Consider the following 16,083-nt stretch of genomic DNA (forward strand, 5'->3'; position numbering starts at 1 on the left):
CAGAGGTCACTGCTGTCTACCCAGCCTGGTGCCTTCTGCCTGTCACCTCTCGGGCCACCTCCTCTTCGCCCCATTCAACACAAATGTCCCTTCCTCTCAGGTGGCTTTGCTGACCTTTAACCCAGAAGGAGCACATCTCACCCACTCTGAGGTCTTGGCCCTTGGTCTTGGGCCTCTCGTTTAGTCTTTACCATTTGTTGGGGTTCACTCAAGAACCTAGGAGATGTGAGCGGATGTGACTCTGGAGATGATAACAGTAAAATCTCCCTGAGATCATCTTTCCTTTCCTTGTACATCTGAGCCCAGGTCTGCTTGCCCAGGGGATGCCCTCTTGTCACGGTATGGCTGAGTCTCAATGGGCGCTCGCTTCCCCGACTTACTTCAACAGGATTAAACTGGTATCTTCCAGAGGGATTCTCTCTTCCCTCCTGTGGTCTCTTCTCCCTCCTCACCTCTACCCAGAGGCTCACTTTAAACCCATTTGTCTTGGTCATGTATACATCAGATACAAGTGAGAGAATTAAGCTAGGCACACTGAGAATTCGTTTACTCCGTGTGCCTTCGTGGAGACAGTTACCTGCCCCCACCCCCACTCCAGGGAAGAAGAAAGCCAAGCGGAGCTCCTGGCTGTGCCACTGAGGTATGTGGAGGCTACTGCAACAGCTACAGACAGACCTCAGACCGCAGCAGGCAGCCTGGCTGCTGTGATCTCAGCAGGGATGTCCACAGAGGAGGCCCCCTCCCCTTGGGAGAGGATTACAGATGAGATTTGCTGGCACATGCCCTGGTCTGAGGACACAGCATGTATTATCCCTGCTTTAGAGACAGCTTCAAGGGGTGAGCTCTGCTGGGGCAGGTTCAGAAGGTTCTGGGGACCTTCAATGATTGAGTCCTGCGAGTCCTGGGAGAAGGATGCACTCAGGCCTTTAGACATTTCAGTTCCCCAAGTCCCCGCTCCTAAGGCCCCAAACTCTCCATATCTTGGTGCTTGGGATTCTGCTCTAAGGGTCTTGGCCTATTAGTGACGTTTCCTATTGGTAGGACAAAATATGGAACCAAAAAAAAAAAAAAAAACTATCAAGGAAGGAAGGGTTGCTCTGCAGTTCCAGGAAATGCGTTCTACCGTGAGGGAATCACGGAGCAACTGGTGAGGCTGCAGCCACCACAGGAAGCAGGCACTGAATGCTAGTGATCTGCTAGCCGTCTCCTCTTGATTCATTCTTTGATCTCAGCCTGCCACACAATTCAAGGTGGGTCTTCCCACCTGAATTAACCCAATCTAGAAAGTCCCTTACGAATATTCCCAGAGGTTGTTTTCCAGGGTGAATCTAAGCCTCCTCCCCCACCTTCACACTGAAGGTTAACCATAATACTGTGTATTGTGACTGAAGATCCGACTGTTTGTTTTAATTCGTGTAAAGGATTTGCATAGCCACACATGGCTAGAGGCCTTCATGGTGAATAGCGTCTCTCTGTGGAGACCTGGATGCTTTAGGGTGTGGACAGGTCCTTCTAGCACTGGTGCAGGAGGCTCCAGGAACCTCTGTTGGCTGAGTCCTGCGGCCTAGCAAGAACAGACTCTGGTCTTCAAATGGTTCTGCAGGCTCTGCTTCTGATGCCCTGACTTCTCTAGAGAGAGCGCCCTGTGTACCAAACCGTAGATTAACGTGTGGCCAGTCTTTCATGGGGTTACATTTTCCAGGAAAGGAAAGTCAATAGCAAACTGGTGTTTTGAGGATGTAGGGCTCCCTGTCTACTGCCTCCTCTGGAGAGGTAGATCTCAGAAAACAGTCTGAGGGGTGTTCCTTCTAGGGAGGCCAAGTATCCAGGGACGCTGTACTCTTCCAAGGGAGAGTGGCTGCAGGTTCTCAGACTCAGGGTGAGAAAAGGAGCGAACCACTTGCAGCACAAACCCATGTCCATCTCCTCATATCTATTTGTTAACTGTTCCTCCTGTGGTTTCTGTGTGCCTGGGCTGTGGCAGCCCCTTCCTAGCCTTGCTTCGACAGACAGTCGTGGTACGAGAACTGAAGGATGACAGAGTGTCTGCTGTATGTCGGGGACTTATCTTGAAGGACCATATAATGCTCCTGTTTCCCTTTCTGATGGGTTGAGGCTTGGCAAGTTCTGGCTCGGCCCAAGAGCCAACTGTGTGTTTTACATTTCATCATCAGTTTTCCAAGACCGAAAGAAACAGTAGCACTCATGGCATGCGAACATCACATAAAGCTCACATTTCAGTGTCTCACTAGGGCAAGCCATATCCATCCGTAGACCTGTCCCCTGAGGCTGCTTTGGCCCCATGGGGAAAGAACTGAACAGAAATACGAGTGGACTGACTCACAAAGCTAAAAATAGCTAAAAATGCTTACCATCCAGACCTGTTCCTGAACAGGATGTTTGCCAGCCCCTGTGAGAAGCAGAAGTGGGGGGGGTGGAAAATCTGAAATAATGAAGTTGTGCACCATGCACCATTCTCTCTGGGAAAATTTCCGTGCTTCTTCTTGTCCCTACAGACAGCATGGACTCCTCTGCTATGTAACTGGGATAGAAAGGTTTCCTGCAGAAGATGCGGCAATGACAGAGGTGAAAAGAAGGCAGCTGGCCTCAGACACACACACACACACACACACACACACACACACACACACACACACACACACACACTGTGAGAGCAGGTCTGCACCCGGAATGCCTGATGCCAGCTGGGCACCGTGAGCCAGTGTTATCTCTGACAGAGAGCAGATGCATTAGTGGAGCTTAGCTTGGGTCAGCAGAAGTGTCTAGGCCCCGCCTGCTTCTTTAGTTCTCTGTACTTCTAGGGTTTGCCTTAGATGGCCTGGTTAGGAAACGTGGGCCCTGTGTGATAGAAGCTGAAGTGAAGGGAAGAGCTGTAGGGGTGTGTGTGTGTGTGTGTGTGTGTGTGTGTGTGTGTGTGTGTGTGTGTGTGTGTGTGTGAGAGATTAATGGAAACAGTGAGATGAGAGAGAGAGAGAGAGAGAGAGAGAGAGAGAGAGAGAGAAAACAGAAACAGATGGAAAGGCAGAGAGAAAGTTGGGGAAGGGCTCCCCACAGTGACTTGCCCACTCCACCCTCCTAACCAATAAAGCAAGCTCTGCCTTTGGCACACCGAGGCAACGAGGCAACGGGAGCTCTGGCAGAGCCCGCACGGCCAGTGAGCGCACCTGTTGCTCTAGGTGACATGTTTACTTTGAAGGCAGCTGGTCTTTGTTGTTGGCTCCTCTGTTCCTCCATCTTTCCTTTTATTAAAAGATAAAAACAGTTGTGTGGCTTATGAGGAAGCCCGGGTGTGTTAGAGGGAGGCTGCTGGTGGTGGCTCTCCTCAGGGCTACTTCTGAGGAAGGGTGGTGTTCTGAAGGTATCTAGTTATCTCCCTTTCACTCTCCCTCCCTGTCCCTGTCCCTGTCCCTGTCCCTGTCCCTGTCTCTGTTCACCTCCCCCCCCCTCTCTCTCTCGTGTGTGTGTGTGTGTGTGTGTGTGTGTGTGTGTGTGTGTGTCCACCCACCCTAAATTTGTTTTGTAATTAGCACACCAAGCAGCATGTTCCCTTGGGGTGTTTTCATACACACTGAGTCTTGGTTATCCCTACCTCCACCTGCCCCTCTCACTGATCTCCAGCCCCTAGCCCTCAGTTTCCCCTTCTGCCCAGACTCTCCCTTCCATTTCTGTAGCACATGTGTCCTGTGACACAGCCCGCTATCTTAAAGTCTCCTTATTCTCCTCTCTTGGGCCCCTTTCCAGTTTCCTGACTCTGTTCATACTGAGATAAATATACACATATAAAAACCCAACAATAGGATCCTAATACGAGAGAGAATTGCAGTATTTGTCTTTCTGAATCTGAGTTTGTGTACACAGAAGTACACAGGGAGGCTACAGCACAGTCTCTCACTCAACCATATGGGTGTACACACACACACACACACACACACAGATTCACACTCATTCACATAGATGCTCTCTCTCTCACACATACACACACAATTAACATACATGCTATCACATATACAGCCCCACACATACATACACACTCACACATACATATACATTCACACATACACATTCACACAGGTATACCCCACACACATACAGTCACACACACACACTTACACACCCATTCACACACATGCTCTCACATATGCACCCACACCCACATACACAGTCACACACACTCACACATATACACACTCATGCATGTACATCCACACACATGCACACACACAATACACACTCACACACATACTCACACCCATTTATATACATGCTCTCACATATTCACTCCCTCACACACACACACATATACTCACACATGTACACCCCCACTCACACACATGCATTCACACATATACACACTCTTGCACATGTACAATCACACATACACACATAGACAATTGCATACTCACACCCAGTCACACACACACATACGTGTTCACATATTCATACATATACACTCACACACATACACACACATACACAATCACACACACACACACACACACACACACACACACACACATGCACAGACACGAGCACAGACCTGGAGAGAGAGCTCCTTCCAACCACATCCCAGCCCCTGATTGGAAAGTTCCTCCTGGGAAGTCTGGGGACGCCCTGCAGCCTGGTCAGCTCAGGCTGGGAGCTTGTGCAGCACAAATCACTCCAGGCAAAGTTGATTGCTTTTAGGTGAACAGGTGGAGGGATGGACTGATACACTGCTCAATTAATCCCCAATCAGCTTGGTGATGACAGTGTCACTGGGACTGGAGATCCACGAAAAGACTGGAAAGCCAGATGAGCACAGGTCACAGCAAGTGAGGGGGGCAGAGGTGAGGAAGAGGAGCAGGTGGCCCAGGCTTGTGTGGTGACAGCAAGAAGGGAGCACACAGTAGGGCAGCAGAGCTTGTGCATGCCCACTGTGTCCTCCCATCAAGGATCTGGAGTGTTCAGCTTACCTCCCATCCTGAGCACTGTTCCCACCACACTGGTCACACACCTCTGCATCCCACACAGCTTCCCCAGGGCTCCTCAGCATGGACAAGGAGAAAGCTAGAGTCAACCGTGCAGGTGAGAGGCACCCAGGGGCTGCCGGCCCAGAGAACGGGACAACCCTGTATCCACCTGCCTCCCAGCACCTGGACGCTATCCTTATTCCTTGCGAATGTGTCCGGGCCTCCCTACTGACACCATTGCCCCAGCCCTACCTACTCTCTGCCTTTCCCAGACCTGTCCTTGGGCCCTTGCTACTTTTTGATCCTGTGCCCTGGCCACACTGCTGCCAAAGCAGGGACCCAAGATACAAATGTGACCGTCATGTTCCTTAGCTTCCCACTGCTCCTAGATGAGGGGCCACTGCCCCGGCTTACCGTCACCTGTGGTGATCTGACCATAGTAACCAGCTGGGCACACTGTATGCCATCCGTCCATCCGTCTTCGTGGCTCCTCAAGCACTGTCCCACTTCATCCTCAACCCTGAGTTCTCCAGCTGCTGATGCTGTCTTACCCATCTCTTGCCTCAGCTTGCCCTTCTTGTTCTTCTGGCTTCCCCCGCCCCCTCTGGTGAGAGCCCGAGACATGTTTGCCCATTTGCAGGGCTCAGAGACTGACATAAGCCTCCTGTTGTTACATTAGCTCTCTTCCCTCACAACCACACCGAGGGAAACCATTCGAATGTTAGCCATTTTCCAGCCTGGAATGACAGCAACCTCCAAGCTGGTGAGTGGTGGGATAGCCAGGTCGGGGCTCCTGCTCCACCCAGCGTCCACGTTGCTGCCGGCCCCTCTTGAGTGACTCTGATGCTAGGAGCACATGACTATGCACACATTCCTGCCCATTCTGTCATGAAGACAGGCATACATCACTCAACACGAGTGTGGCTCTCTTAAAAATCAGAGCCAAATAAACCCTTTGAATTAACACACCAGGCGAGTCTCATCCTCGTGTGTGTTGAAGTCCTCATCTTGCTGAGCACCAGAAATGAAAATGAGATATTTACTCTCCCCCACCAGTGAGCAAACCAGGCTTAAGGTACCCTATGTCCTGGATAGGAAAGGGGTTGCTCAACTCGACCCAGAATCCCTATTAAAGTTCCTGTCCCAAAGCCCCTGGTTAGAAAGATAGATAGCAAGGTAGTCATGGAGGTGACACATAGACCTGCGGAGGCCCATGCTTTGGGGCTCCTGGCTTCTCCTGCACAATGCCCACATGGTCAGGGTGCAGGCACAACTCTGCTTCCCCTCACACACATTTCTAACTTCATACCTCTCTGCTGATGAGACAAGAGACATGTGATCACGGCGGTAGTTAGAGGAACATCTACAAATGGTCTTGTGGTTCTGAGCGAGGCCTGAGGGCTCCTCTAGCTTAAATGCATGAGCCCTGGTAGGGATGCATCCATTTTCCTTTCGAATTTCATTTTGATTATGCAGTGACTCGGGGCACTTCTGGGTAGACGGATTGTTGGCTGGTGTGTCTGGAGAGGGTACCCCAGTTCACACTTGGGGAGATGAGGTGCTTGGCAAGTTTGCAGCCTAAATGTGGGATTCTGGAAGGCTAAGAACTATGAATAGGAAGGCACCTGAAAGGAATGTGAGGCCAGAAGTTGGCCTTGTTCGTTTCAAGTCTGGAGGAGAGTAAACAATGAGAAAACAGACAGGAGTCTTTTATTTGGAAGGGATGGGGACACTTCTCTCAGCCATCAATGTCTCCCTCCCCTTGGATCAGGGAATGAGCCAAAGAAACTGCCCTTGGGAAACAAGAATGCCATGAAGGGAAGAGGGCACAGGAAGTCACAGGTGACCGCTCGTTTCATTGCAAACCAAACACTTCCAGCGGGGGATAAACGTCCAAACAAGAATCAACCTGGCAAGAAATGAAAGGGGGAAAAAAATCCCAATCACAAAAACAAAACATAGCATCTTGCAAACCAGGAAAGTCAGGGAAGAATATTGCCTTCTTAATAATAAATACATTTCGTGGGCAAGAACTGCGAGGGAATCGTTTAAATTAATTTCCGCTTTGTTTGTTTGGTTTGTACAGGGCTTAAATCCCAGCTGACAGCAATCTGTAAAAGTTCTAACATATTGGAAATCTGATTTTCTTGCAGCCTGAATCCCAGAGTCCAAAATGATTTCTCTTTCAACTCTGCTAATCAGACAGGCAGGGCTCAAATGGACTCTGAGTCAAGCGAAATTGCACTTGGTCTTTCTGGGGGTGGGGGGTGGGGTATAAAAACATCTGACAGAAGGGCCAAGGGGAGGCTGCTTGCCATTCCTTTCTGCTGTGGGGAGGATGGGAACAGTCCCTTGGTGTCCTGGGCAGCTCTGCCAGTTCATGTTTCTCTCTCCACCCCACCCCTTCTGGACTGAATGTTGACAAGCCAAGGGGGCTCTGAGGATGGAAAGGGAGAGATCTGTCCAACTTAGAATTGGAAGCCAAAGCAAAGGCTTTGGCACAGACTCTGGGGCAAATCTGGGAACCATCACTGGGAACCCTGAGACATCCCTTGCCAAATCGGTCGGTGAGCTGTGGCTGGATGTCTTCTCTCCCATGCAGATTCCGGAGGACCCTAACTGGCAGATCACCCTGGGTCCCTTCTCACCTCACCAGCTGGCTCACCCCTTGAGAACCAAGCTCCGTGTGCAGATCGGCTGCCCCCTAACCCAGAAACGGGGGCTGCAATGCAGCCCACCCACCAGTCAAGTCCACCTGGGTGGCCCAAGTGATAGGCCCCTGAGGACTGACCTTCCTCCCGGATCAGCCCTGAATCTGAGCACCCCCACCGCCGTTCTCCAACCAAATCTATCTGGGTAAATACAAGAAGCAAGCAAACAAACACAGGAGCCAACCAACCAACCAACCCTTGCTCAAAAGCAAAAGTGGAATATGTGCGAGCTGATACCTTCCACCTCTGTAGACATACTCTGCTGTTACCTAACCTTGTCCCATTAGCACTGGACTTACATCAACAAGGGATAGCTGTCCTGGGGCAGTATGTCATATGTGTGTGTGTGTGTGTGTGTGTGTGCACATGTCTGTGTATGTGTGCATGTGTGCATGTATGTGTGTGCATGTGCACACATGTCTCTGTGTTTATGTTCGTGTGCACACATAGACATGTGTGTCTCTGTGTGTGCATGTGTGCATGCATGTGTGCATGTGCACACATGTCTCTTTGTGTGTGCATGTGTGTATGTATATGTGTGTGCACATGTGCATGCATGCATGCATACATGAGTGTTCATGTGTGTGTGTGTGTGTGTGTGTGTGTGCGTGTGTGTGTGTGTTTTGCTTCATTCCACATGGTAACCCTTAGTCCTCCCCATATACCCAAGGATCTCAGCCTAGGCTATAGTGATGAGCATGGAGACCTCAGCCCCTGAATGCTGCCTGGCGGCAGTTCCGAGCTCTCCGATGCCTCTAGTCCTCCACAGGGTGCCTGCACCCCCTACTGGCATGCCCTACAATCCATCTTAGACCCTGTCCCTGGAGTCCACGCTGTGCCTCAGTCTCCCCTGGCCTGCCAGCGGTGGCGTGGCCCCTCTTGCTCCTCTCTGTTGCACCGTCTCCCTCCCTCCCTTCCCTCTTTCCAACTGAACTCTCGTTTTTCCTCTCTCTCTCCCCAGTGCTTGTACGGCTGCTATGTCCATTCCTCCATCATTCCTACTTTCCACCGGAGGTGCTACTGGCTCCTTCAGGTAGGTGGCTGGGATTGGATTCTTCTCGCGTCGCTCGCTGGTGCTTGGGAAGGGTCCGTGGAGGGGGCTGAGGTGGTGTGGGGCTCCTGTGCGTGACAGCGAGTTTGGGCTGAGAGCCCTGGTGCGATTTCCTAGTTTTCAGTGCTATTTGCCAAGGCCGATTTGGTGACGGGTCTGGTTGTGAGGTTCCAGGAAGGAGAGCAAGAGGTGGTGGCCGGGGTGCACCTTGCTCATCCAGGGGGACAAAGAGTAGATGCTTCAGGTGCCAAGGTTTCCTTTTAAAAGGTTAAAAAAGAAGGCTGGGTGTCCCATTCCTCACTATAAAATCCCCGTTGGCTACAGTCCACATATTCATTTGCTTTCTTGGTTATTCAGAAGGTACATGTGGCAAATAGGCTTCCGGGGCTGTTTTCGGTACCGTGGGATTGACGGGGTGCCTGCTGGGGAGGAGTAGGTCTTAAACTCCTTGGGAAGGAGTTCTGTGATTTGTGCCCGCCTTAAAGAATGTGGTGTGGGAGCATCTGTCATGCTTGCAAAGAGTGGTCTGCGTCCATGGTACCGGCCAGGCAGTCTCCATTTGTGGTTATGGACAAATAGCTGTCTGTGGTAGTCAGGCAGCCTCTGTCCATGGTGCTGGCCAGGCAGCCTCTGTCCGTGGTGCTGGCCAGGCAGCCTCTGTCCGTGGTGCTGGCCAGGCAGCCTCTGTCCGTGGTGCTGGCCGGCAGCCTCTGTCTGTGGTTATAAGGAAACAGCTATGTCTGTGGTGTTACTGGGCAACCTCCGTCTGTGGTTATGGACAAACAGCTATGCCTGTGGTGCATCCAGGCAGCCTCTGCAGTTATGAACAGCTATGTCTGTGGTGTGACTGGGCAGCCTCTGTCTGTGGTTATGGACAAACACCTACCTATATCTGTGGTGCTGACCAGATAGCCTCTGTCTGTGGTTATGGACAAACACCTACCTATGCCTTTGGTTATGGATGAATAGTTATGTCTGTAGTGTGTGAGAGGCTAGACAGCCTCTGTCCGTGGTGCTGGCACAGTGGGTCTAAACAGAGGCTATCTAGAAGCTGCTCAGGATCGCATGCCACTGTGAGGGATGAAGGACTGAGGATCTACCCAATGGGGCTGGACCTGGCTCTCTTTTCAAGCTATCTGCTATACAAACTCTCTTTGTAGGACCCAGCCCAGTGGGCCTGTCTCCATTACCCTTACACATAACTTTGACCTACTACCTCTGTTCAGGAACTGCTGCTTGAGGGCCTCGTTACTGTGGCCCCGCTGTCTGCACTCAATTCTGTTCGAATTGACAGGAGCATGAGGGTTGTTGTCCCGGGGACCTGAGGGGCCTGGTTGGGGAGAAACTGACAGAAAAGAGCCTCAAAGAACAACAGATACAGAGAAGCCCCTGCTTCCAGGGAAGAGAGTCTGGGAAGGACCCACGGGGCTTGGGGCTGCCTGCACAGGGAGGCCACGGCTCAGCTTTGTCAGAGCCCTGCCAGCCTGGTCTCTCAGCTGTAGCTACCAGTCCTTCTGTTCTCCCTCAGTCCCCGTGAATAATTGTGTGTGGCCCGCACATTCCTTAGCGAGCAACCGCTCAGAATACCGCTCATCTACAAAGCTGACCCTTCCCTTGCACCAGGCTCCCCTTCCAGTTGTCCTATCTCCACATCCTTCAGAGGCCGGTGCAGGAGTGTCTGTTTTCCTAATTTCTCAGAACCGTGTCATGTTGGGGGGGTGTTTTACATGGAATTGGAGTGCTACTTTCTTTAATAGGCATTTCCCTGAAGATACAAAGCCATCACGGGGGTGTCTTTCTCACTAGCTGAGTGTCAGCTCCGAGGACAGTGCTCTGACCTGACTGCAACATGATCCCAGTTCCCTGGCTCGGAGGCTGGGTTCCAAGGACTTCATTCATTCCAGCCTCCTGTCCCTGGCTGTGGCTCGTTTCCTTTCGGTGTCTATGCCCCTCGTTAGAGTGCACGTTTGCCTGTCCTCTGTGCCACACTGGGCTAGGACTCCTAACGGCTCCGATCCCTACTTGCCAGCTTCCTGCTGGCAGTGCGAACTCCTCTCCTCCAGGGTGCCCTCCTCAATCACGCCTGCCCTACCCCTGCCTCCACTGCCTGCTCTCATCCCATCACTCTCTTGTGGCCTTTTAACACCATTAAACTTCCTCTGCCGGAAGCAGGCACCTCTGGGCAGCATGGGCGCTGAGCTCTCTTCCCCGCAGCTGCACTCCAATGCCTTCCAGATGCCCCTAAAGCAAGAGGGAAAGCCCTGTCCTCCACACACTCTCCCTCTCTACCCCTGTGTCCTGGCCTCTGGCTGCTAAAGCCATGCCTGTGATGGTTCGTGTACCTGTGTCTCACTTGTCACAATCCAGCTGACAGGAAGCTGGCTCCCTCTCCCCCCACCAAAGGCCAGTGAGGCAGAACTACCTTGGCTGTTCTGGTGCATCTTAATTTGCCCTCCCATGCCTGGGGAGATCTTCCTTCCCACCCCTCACCTCTGGGTGCTCAAACACCAAGTACCTCAGAAAAGGGTTGGTGGGCATAAATGTGTCATGGCTGGACCCCATGGGAGCTGAGAAAGGAAGCCACTGCACATAGTGGCATTCAGGCCCTGAGGAGGGGCTAAGCAAGAGGCCAGGAGCAACCAGCCCACCATCTGCCAAGCAAAGTAGCTGGAACAAGACAGCCTTCTAGAGAGGGTGGGACTTTCAGGAAGGGTGCATTCAGGGGAGGGCACAGCAGGATAAAGGAACTTCCTGAAGGGATACCCCCACCTCTGGCTGCCGCCGCTTCAGCTCAGTAACCAGCTCTTTCCCACAAGCCGTGGCTCAACTCCATCCTCTGGTATCTTCCAGTGGAGGCCACCTGAGAGCCCCCACTGCAGGGACGTCTGCTCTGCCTATGAAGAAATTCACTGAGGTCTCATTACCCACAGCGGTAGATCCCCAACAGAGGAACTTGCCACTTCTCTCTCCCTCAGTGCCAAGCACAGAGCCTTGACCCAGGTAGGGCAAGAGCCAACACGTCCCAAAGGTGACAGTTTAACTGAACAGATGCCCTCGAGGGGCAACACAGAGCAAGCCTGAAGGCCGGTGGCCAGGAGCCTGAGGTCAACGCCAAGACCCGAAAGGTGAAACGGAGTCATATGGAGTTAGAATTTTTTGAGCCACCTGGCTTTCGTTGGGGAGGGGACCCTGCTGTGGTCAAGGATTTGTGCTTGGCGCTGAGGGAGATAGGTTCGAGCTGCCACTTTCTGTCCATTCGTGTGTATCATAACCCCCCTCCCCCCGAGTCCTTGCTAGTGAAGTGTTTACTATAATTCAATCCAAAGCACCAGTGAGCAAGCCTACAATGTAGGGCACTGAAACCTAGCTAGCTCACAGGCCCATAGGGTCGTTACCATGACTGATGGGTGTCCTGCTGCTCGAGGTACTGGGCATCTCAGAGGTGCATCAGGGTGGGGCCACTTGTGCCCAAGACAGCATCCAAAGCTACAAGCCCCTATGGATCCAGAGGGGGCTCGTACTTCTCCTTCTCTTTCTCCAACTGGGAAGACCCTGTGGAGAAGGCCACCCTTGCAGGTCCCACCCACACTGCCTTTGCTCACACCCTCAGCGTCTGTGTCACAGCCTTCAGCTTCAGAGGTCCACAAAGAACAGGGCCAGGTCTAGAGTCACACACCAGCCAGGAGTAGGGCACAGCAGCGATCTTCCAGCCTCTGCTCCCACTGCCTGACGTGGCCTGACTGTGGCTTCCAGGTTGGAGCCTCGCTAGGTCCAGAGACAATGCCAAGGGATGAAGCAGAGTCAAATCGGAAGTGTCTCCCCACCCGGGGGGCCCCAAACCTCAGGCCTCCATGGTGCATCCCTTTGAGCGCAGCTCTCCCTGAGAATGAGTTTCATTTCTGGCCGCAGTTCCCAGCAGACTGCTGGCTTCTCTGCAAACCGCTTCTGCTTCTAATGAGTGTTTTTCTCTTTACCATTGTTCTCTAAAATGCTTAATGAATGTTTTCTGCACATAAGGCAGGGGGTGTGCCTACACATGGCTGCTTGACTGCTCATTCCAGCCGTGGGGCAGAGGCCATGGGGAATCCTTCCTGGCTCAGCACAGCCCTGAGATACACAAAGATCTGTGAGAAGACAGACCCTGGGGATCCAGGAAGAACATAGCACAGGGTGCAGGGCTCCCCGTTCACTAAAGAAGACCTGGCATTTTAAATCCATGGTCTAGGACCCGGCCCTGGGAAGAGCGCTGTATTCTGAGTCCACGGAGCTGGATTCCAGTACTATGTAGTCTAGCTACCACAAGGCTGACTGCCACTGGCCACTGCTTCCTGGCTAGGGAGCCAACCTTCACTAAGTGTTCTTGTCACTAGGGAGAGGCATTTCCATCACCCAGCCACCAGGGGGGCAGAATGAAGCAAAATGTCAAGGCCTCCTATGGTCAGCCTCTCCACCTTCCTTCCCACCCACTAAGCTCTGCTAACTCTAGAAATGGCGAGTACAGGGGAGTGATGGGGTGTCGCTATGACAAAATGTCCAGGGTAACCATTTTATAAGGAAGAAATGTTTAATTAGGCTCATGGTTTCAGAGGTTTCCCATCCCGATTGGCTCATGTTTTCAGAGGTTTCACCTCCCTATTCACTCGTTGCTAGGTCCTTTTCCTTCAAGTGTGTCATGTGATGTGTGCACATGACATCATGGCACGTATATGTTGATGTTGATATATATGATACATACATGATATACAGATATCATATATATATGCTCCGTGACCTCTGTGGACTTCTTCACCGTAAGTTTCTGCCACTTTATCATAGTGCCACAGACTGGGGACCATAAATTTAGCACATGGCCTCCAGAGACATGGCCGATTCAAGTCACGGGGCCTGGTCCATACAATGCATTCTGGGTTAGCATAGCAGTGTCCCAGGCAATCAGGGAAGGCTTCCTGGAAGAGGAGGTGAGTCCAGAGTTGGAAAATGGAGGAAGCAGGGTGGGAAGAACAGCCTCGATGCCCTTTTGACGTGAGGCATGTATTGGCCTGTGCCCGGTGGTCAGTGGGGTTAAGGATGTTTTCTGTAGGAGTCCAGCAGCGGGTACTATGGCTGCTAAAGTTCTCAGATCCACACACCTGGCCCAGGCCCATCTGGGAAGAGGCCTAAGGAAGAACCAGCTTGGTATGTCAGCTCAAGCCAGGAGATTTGAGAGGCCCCGGGGTTCACTATCTCTGGTTCACACTCATAGCACAGCAGGCAAGAAGGGTGTCAGAGCAAAGCACTGTGAGGAACTGGGGCCTGTAGTCCCAGCACTCTGGAAGATGATAGAAGATGGGCGATGAGGAGCAGGCAGTGTTCGAGGCCAGCCTGGGCAGCAGCTATATCCCATGTCCACAAACAGACAATGACACTTCTGTGAAGCTTTCTTCCATGTTAACAGTAGCCATCATCATCGTCATCATCATCACCACCACCATCATCATCACCACCACCATCACCACCACCATCATCATCACCATCACCATCATCACCACCATCATCATCACCACCACCACCATCATCACCACCATCACCACCATCATCATTACACCATCATCATCACCACCACCATCACCATCATCACCACCATCATCATCACCACCACCACCATCATCACCACCATCACCACCACCATCATCATCACCATCACCATCATCATCATCTGTGATAATAACTTCATTTTCCACAGCCCTTAAGCTTCTGAGCACTTTGTGGTTCTCATGAAGCTGATACATCGTCTCTATGACCACCATGTAGGAGGGAGTTTGGGATTTCTGCCAGCACATGCGTAACCCGGCCATCAGCAAGCAGGTCTCCACTTGGCGTGCTGGAGGCGTTCTAGTCCCAAACCAGATATCAGCTCACTGCAAGGATCCTCCAGATGAGAGGACCCTGCTTAGGGAGGAGGACTGTGGGAAGGACAAGAGTCCGTGGGCCAGCGGGTGCACTGCAGGAGAAGGCTGGCACTGGTGTCACAGGGCATGGGGGAGGGGCCAGAGGTGAGGACCATGATGCTACAGGAAGGACTGTTGCAAAGGGAGCTAGGTCCCATGCAGTCTGGAAGATTCCAGTCTGGGGTGACTGACTCAAACTGAAGCCAGGCAGATAAACCATCTAGGTGTCTCTCACCTGGGAAACCAGACTAGACGGGTTGTACATGTCAGAGGGGAAGGGGCAGGACCAAGGGTGCTGGCAGAGACCATTCCCGAGATTCCTGACTTTATTCTAACAAGCAGCTTTTCCCTCTTTCTCCATTTAATGTCCCTTGAATAACGTGATCAGGAGATTAGGTAGACACCAAGAATTTACGGTGCTATGCAAAAAAAATTGCTCAATTCCATTAAGATTTCAGGACCCTGGCCAAGGCTGCGCGGCAGAGCGGGTAGTATTTCCTCCTTAGGTGTCTTTTCTTGATTGCGATTTATGATGCCAAGGCCGCGGCTGTACCCACCCAATGCTTCCAGAAAATATGGCAGGCTCCCAAAGCCAGTTCTTCTCCTCTCTGAGGAATGTGACCGGGCAGTTTTCAGTTTCCCTCATCCAGATCCCTTCCTCGGAGGACAGGAGAGATGGGGAATGTCCTTTTCATGGGTGGTCTCGGGTGAGACTGGCCAGCTTCATCTTCTCCTGGCAGATTTCTGTATGCCAAGGTTGCTGGAGCCCTCTGAAGCCACGGGACGCTCTGCTACCACCTAGTGTACAGGACGGGTACTGCAGATAGGAAATCCTCCTGAGATCCCGTCTCAGGACTGGCCAAGTTTGAGTTCACTTGCTACTCTGCTTGCCTGGGACTCTCTGGCGAGGTGTTCTAAATGTGGAGTGTGTGTGTGCATGCGTGCGCGTGTGTGTGTGTGTGTGCGTGTGCATGTGTCTATATGTTTGTATGTGTCTGTGTGTGATTGTGTGTCTGTGTGTGCCTGTGTGTATCTGTGTGTCTATGTGTCTGTATGTGTGCTTGTGTGTGGGTTTGTGTGTGTTTCTATGTGTGTGTGTGTTTCTATGTGTTTCTGTGTGTGTCTGTGTGTGTCTGTGTGTCTATGTGTGCCTATCTGTGTGTGAATTGACTATGTGTATCTGTGTGTGTGTGTATGTGTGTGTGACTGTGTGTATGTCTATGTGTTTGAGTGTGTGTCTGTGTGTGTGTGTGTGTCTATGTGTGTGAGTATGTGTGTGTGTCTATGTGTGAGTATATATGTGTGTGTCTGTGTGTGTCTGTGTGTCTATGTGTGTCTATGTGTGTGAATTGACTATGTGTATCTGTGTGTGTGTGTGTGTGTGACTGTGTGCATGTCTGTCTATGTGTTTGAGTGTGTGTCTA

At 51.7% G+C, this 16,083-nt stretch overlaps 1 protein-coding gene across 1 annotated transcript in view; it reads left to right on the forward strand.

The window, feature by feature from the left end:
* The window catches only part of Camta1 (calmodulin binding transcription activator 1), an 828,009-nt gene that overhangs the window by 579,300 nt on the left and 232,626 nt on the right, over nucleotides 1-16,083 (forward strand). The window contains 1 exon segment of the mRNA XM_032890958.1: nucleotides 8,643-8,714. Within this exon segment, the coding sequence (XP_032746849.1) occupies nucleotides 8,643-8,714 (72 nt within the window).

This window comes from Rattus rattus, chromosome 1, assembly GCF_011064425.1.
Source record: "Rattus rattus isolate New Zealand chromosome 1, Rrattus_CSIRO_v1, whole genome shotgun sequence".
NCBI classification, from domain to species: Eukaryota; Metazoa; Chordata; class Mammalia; order Rodentia; family Muridae; genus Rattus; species Rattus rattus.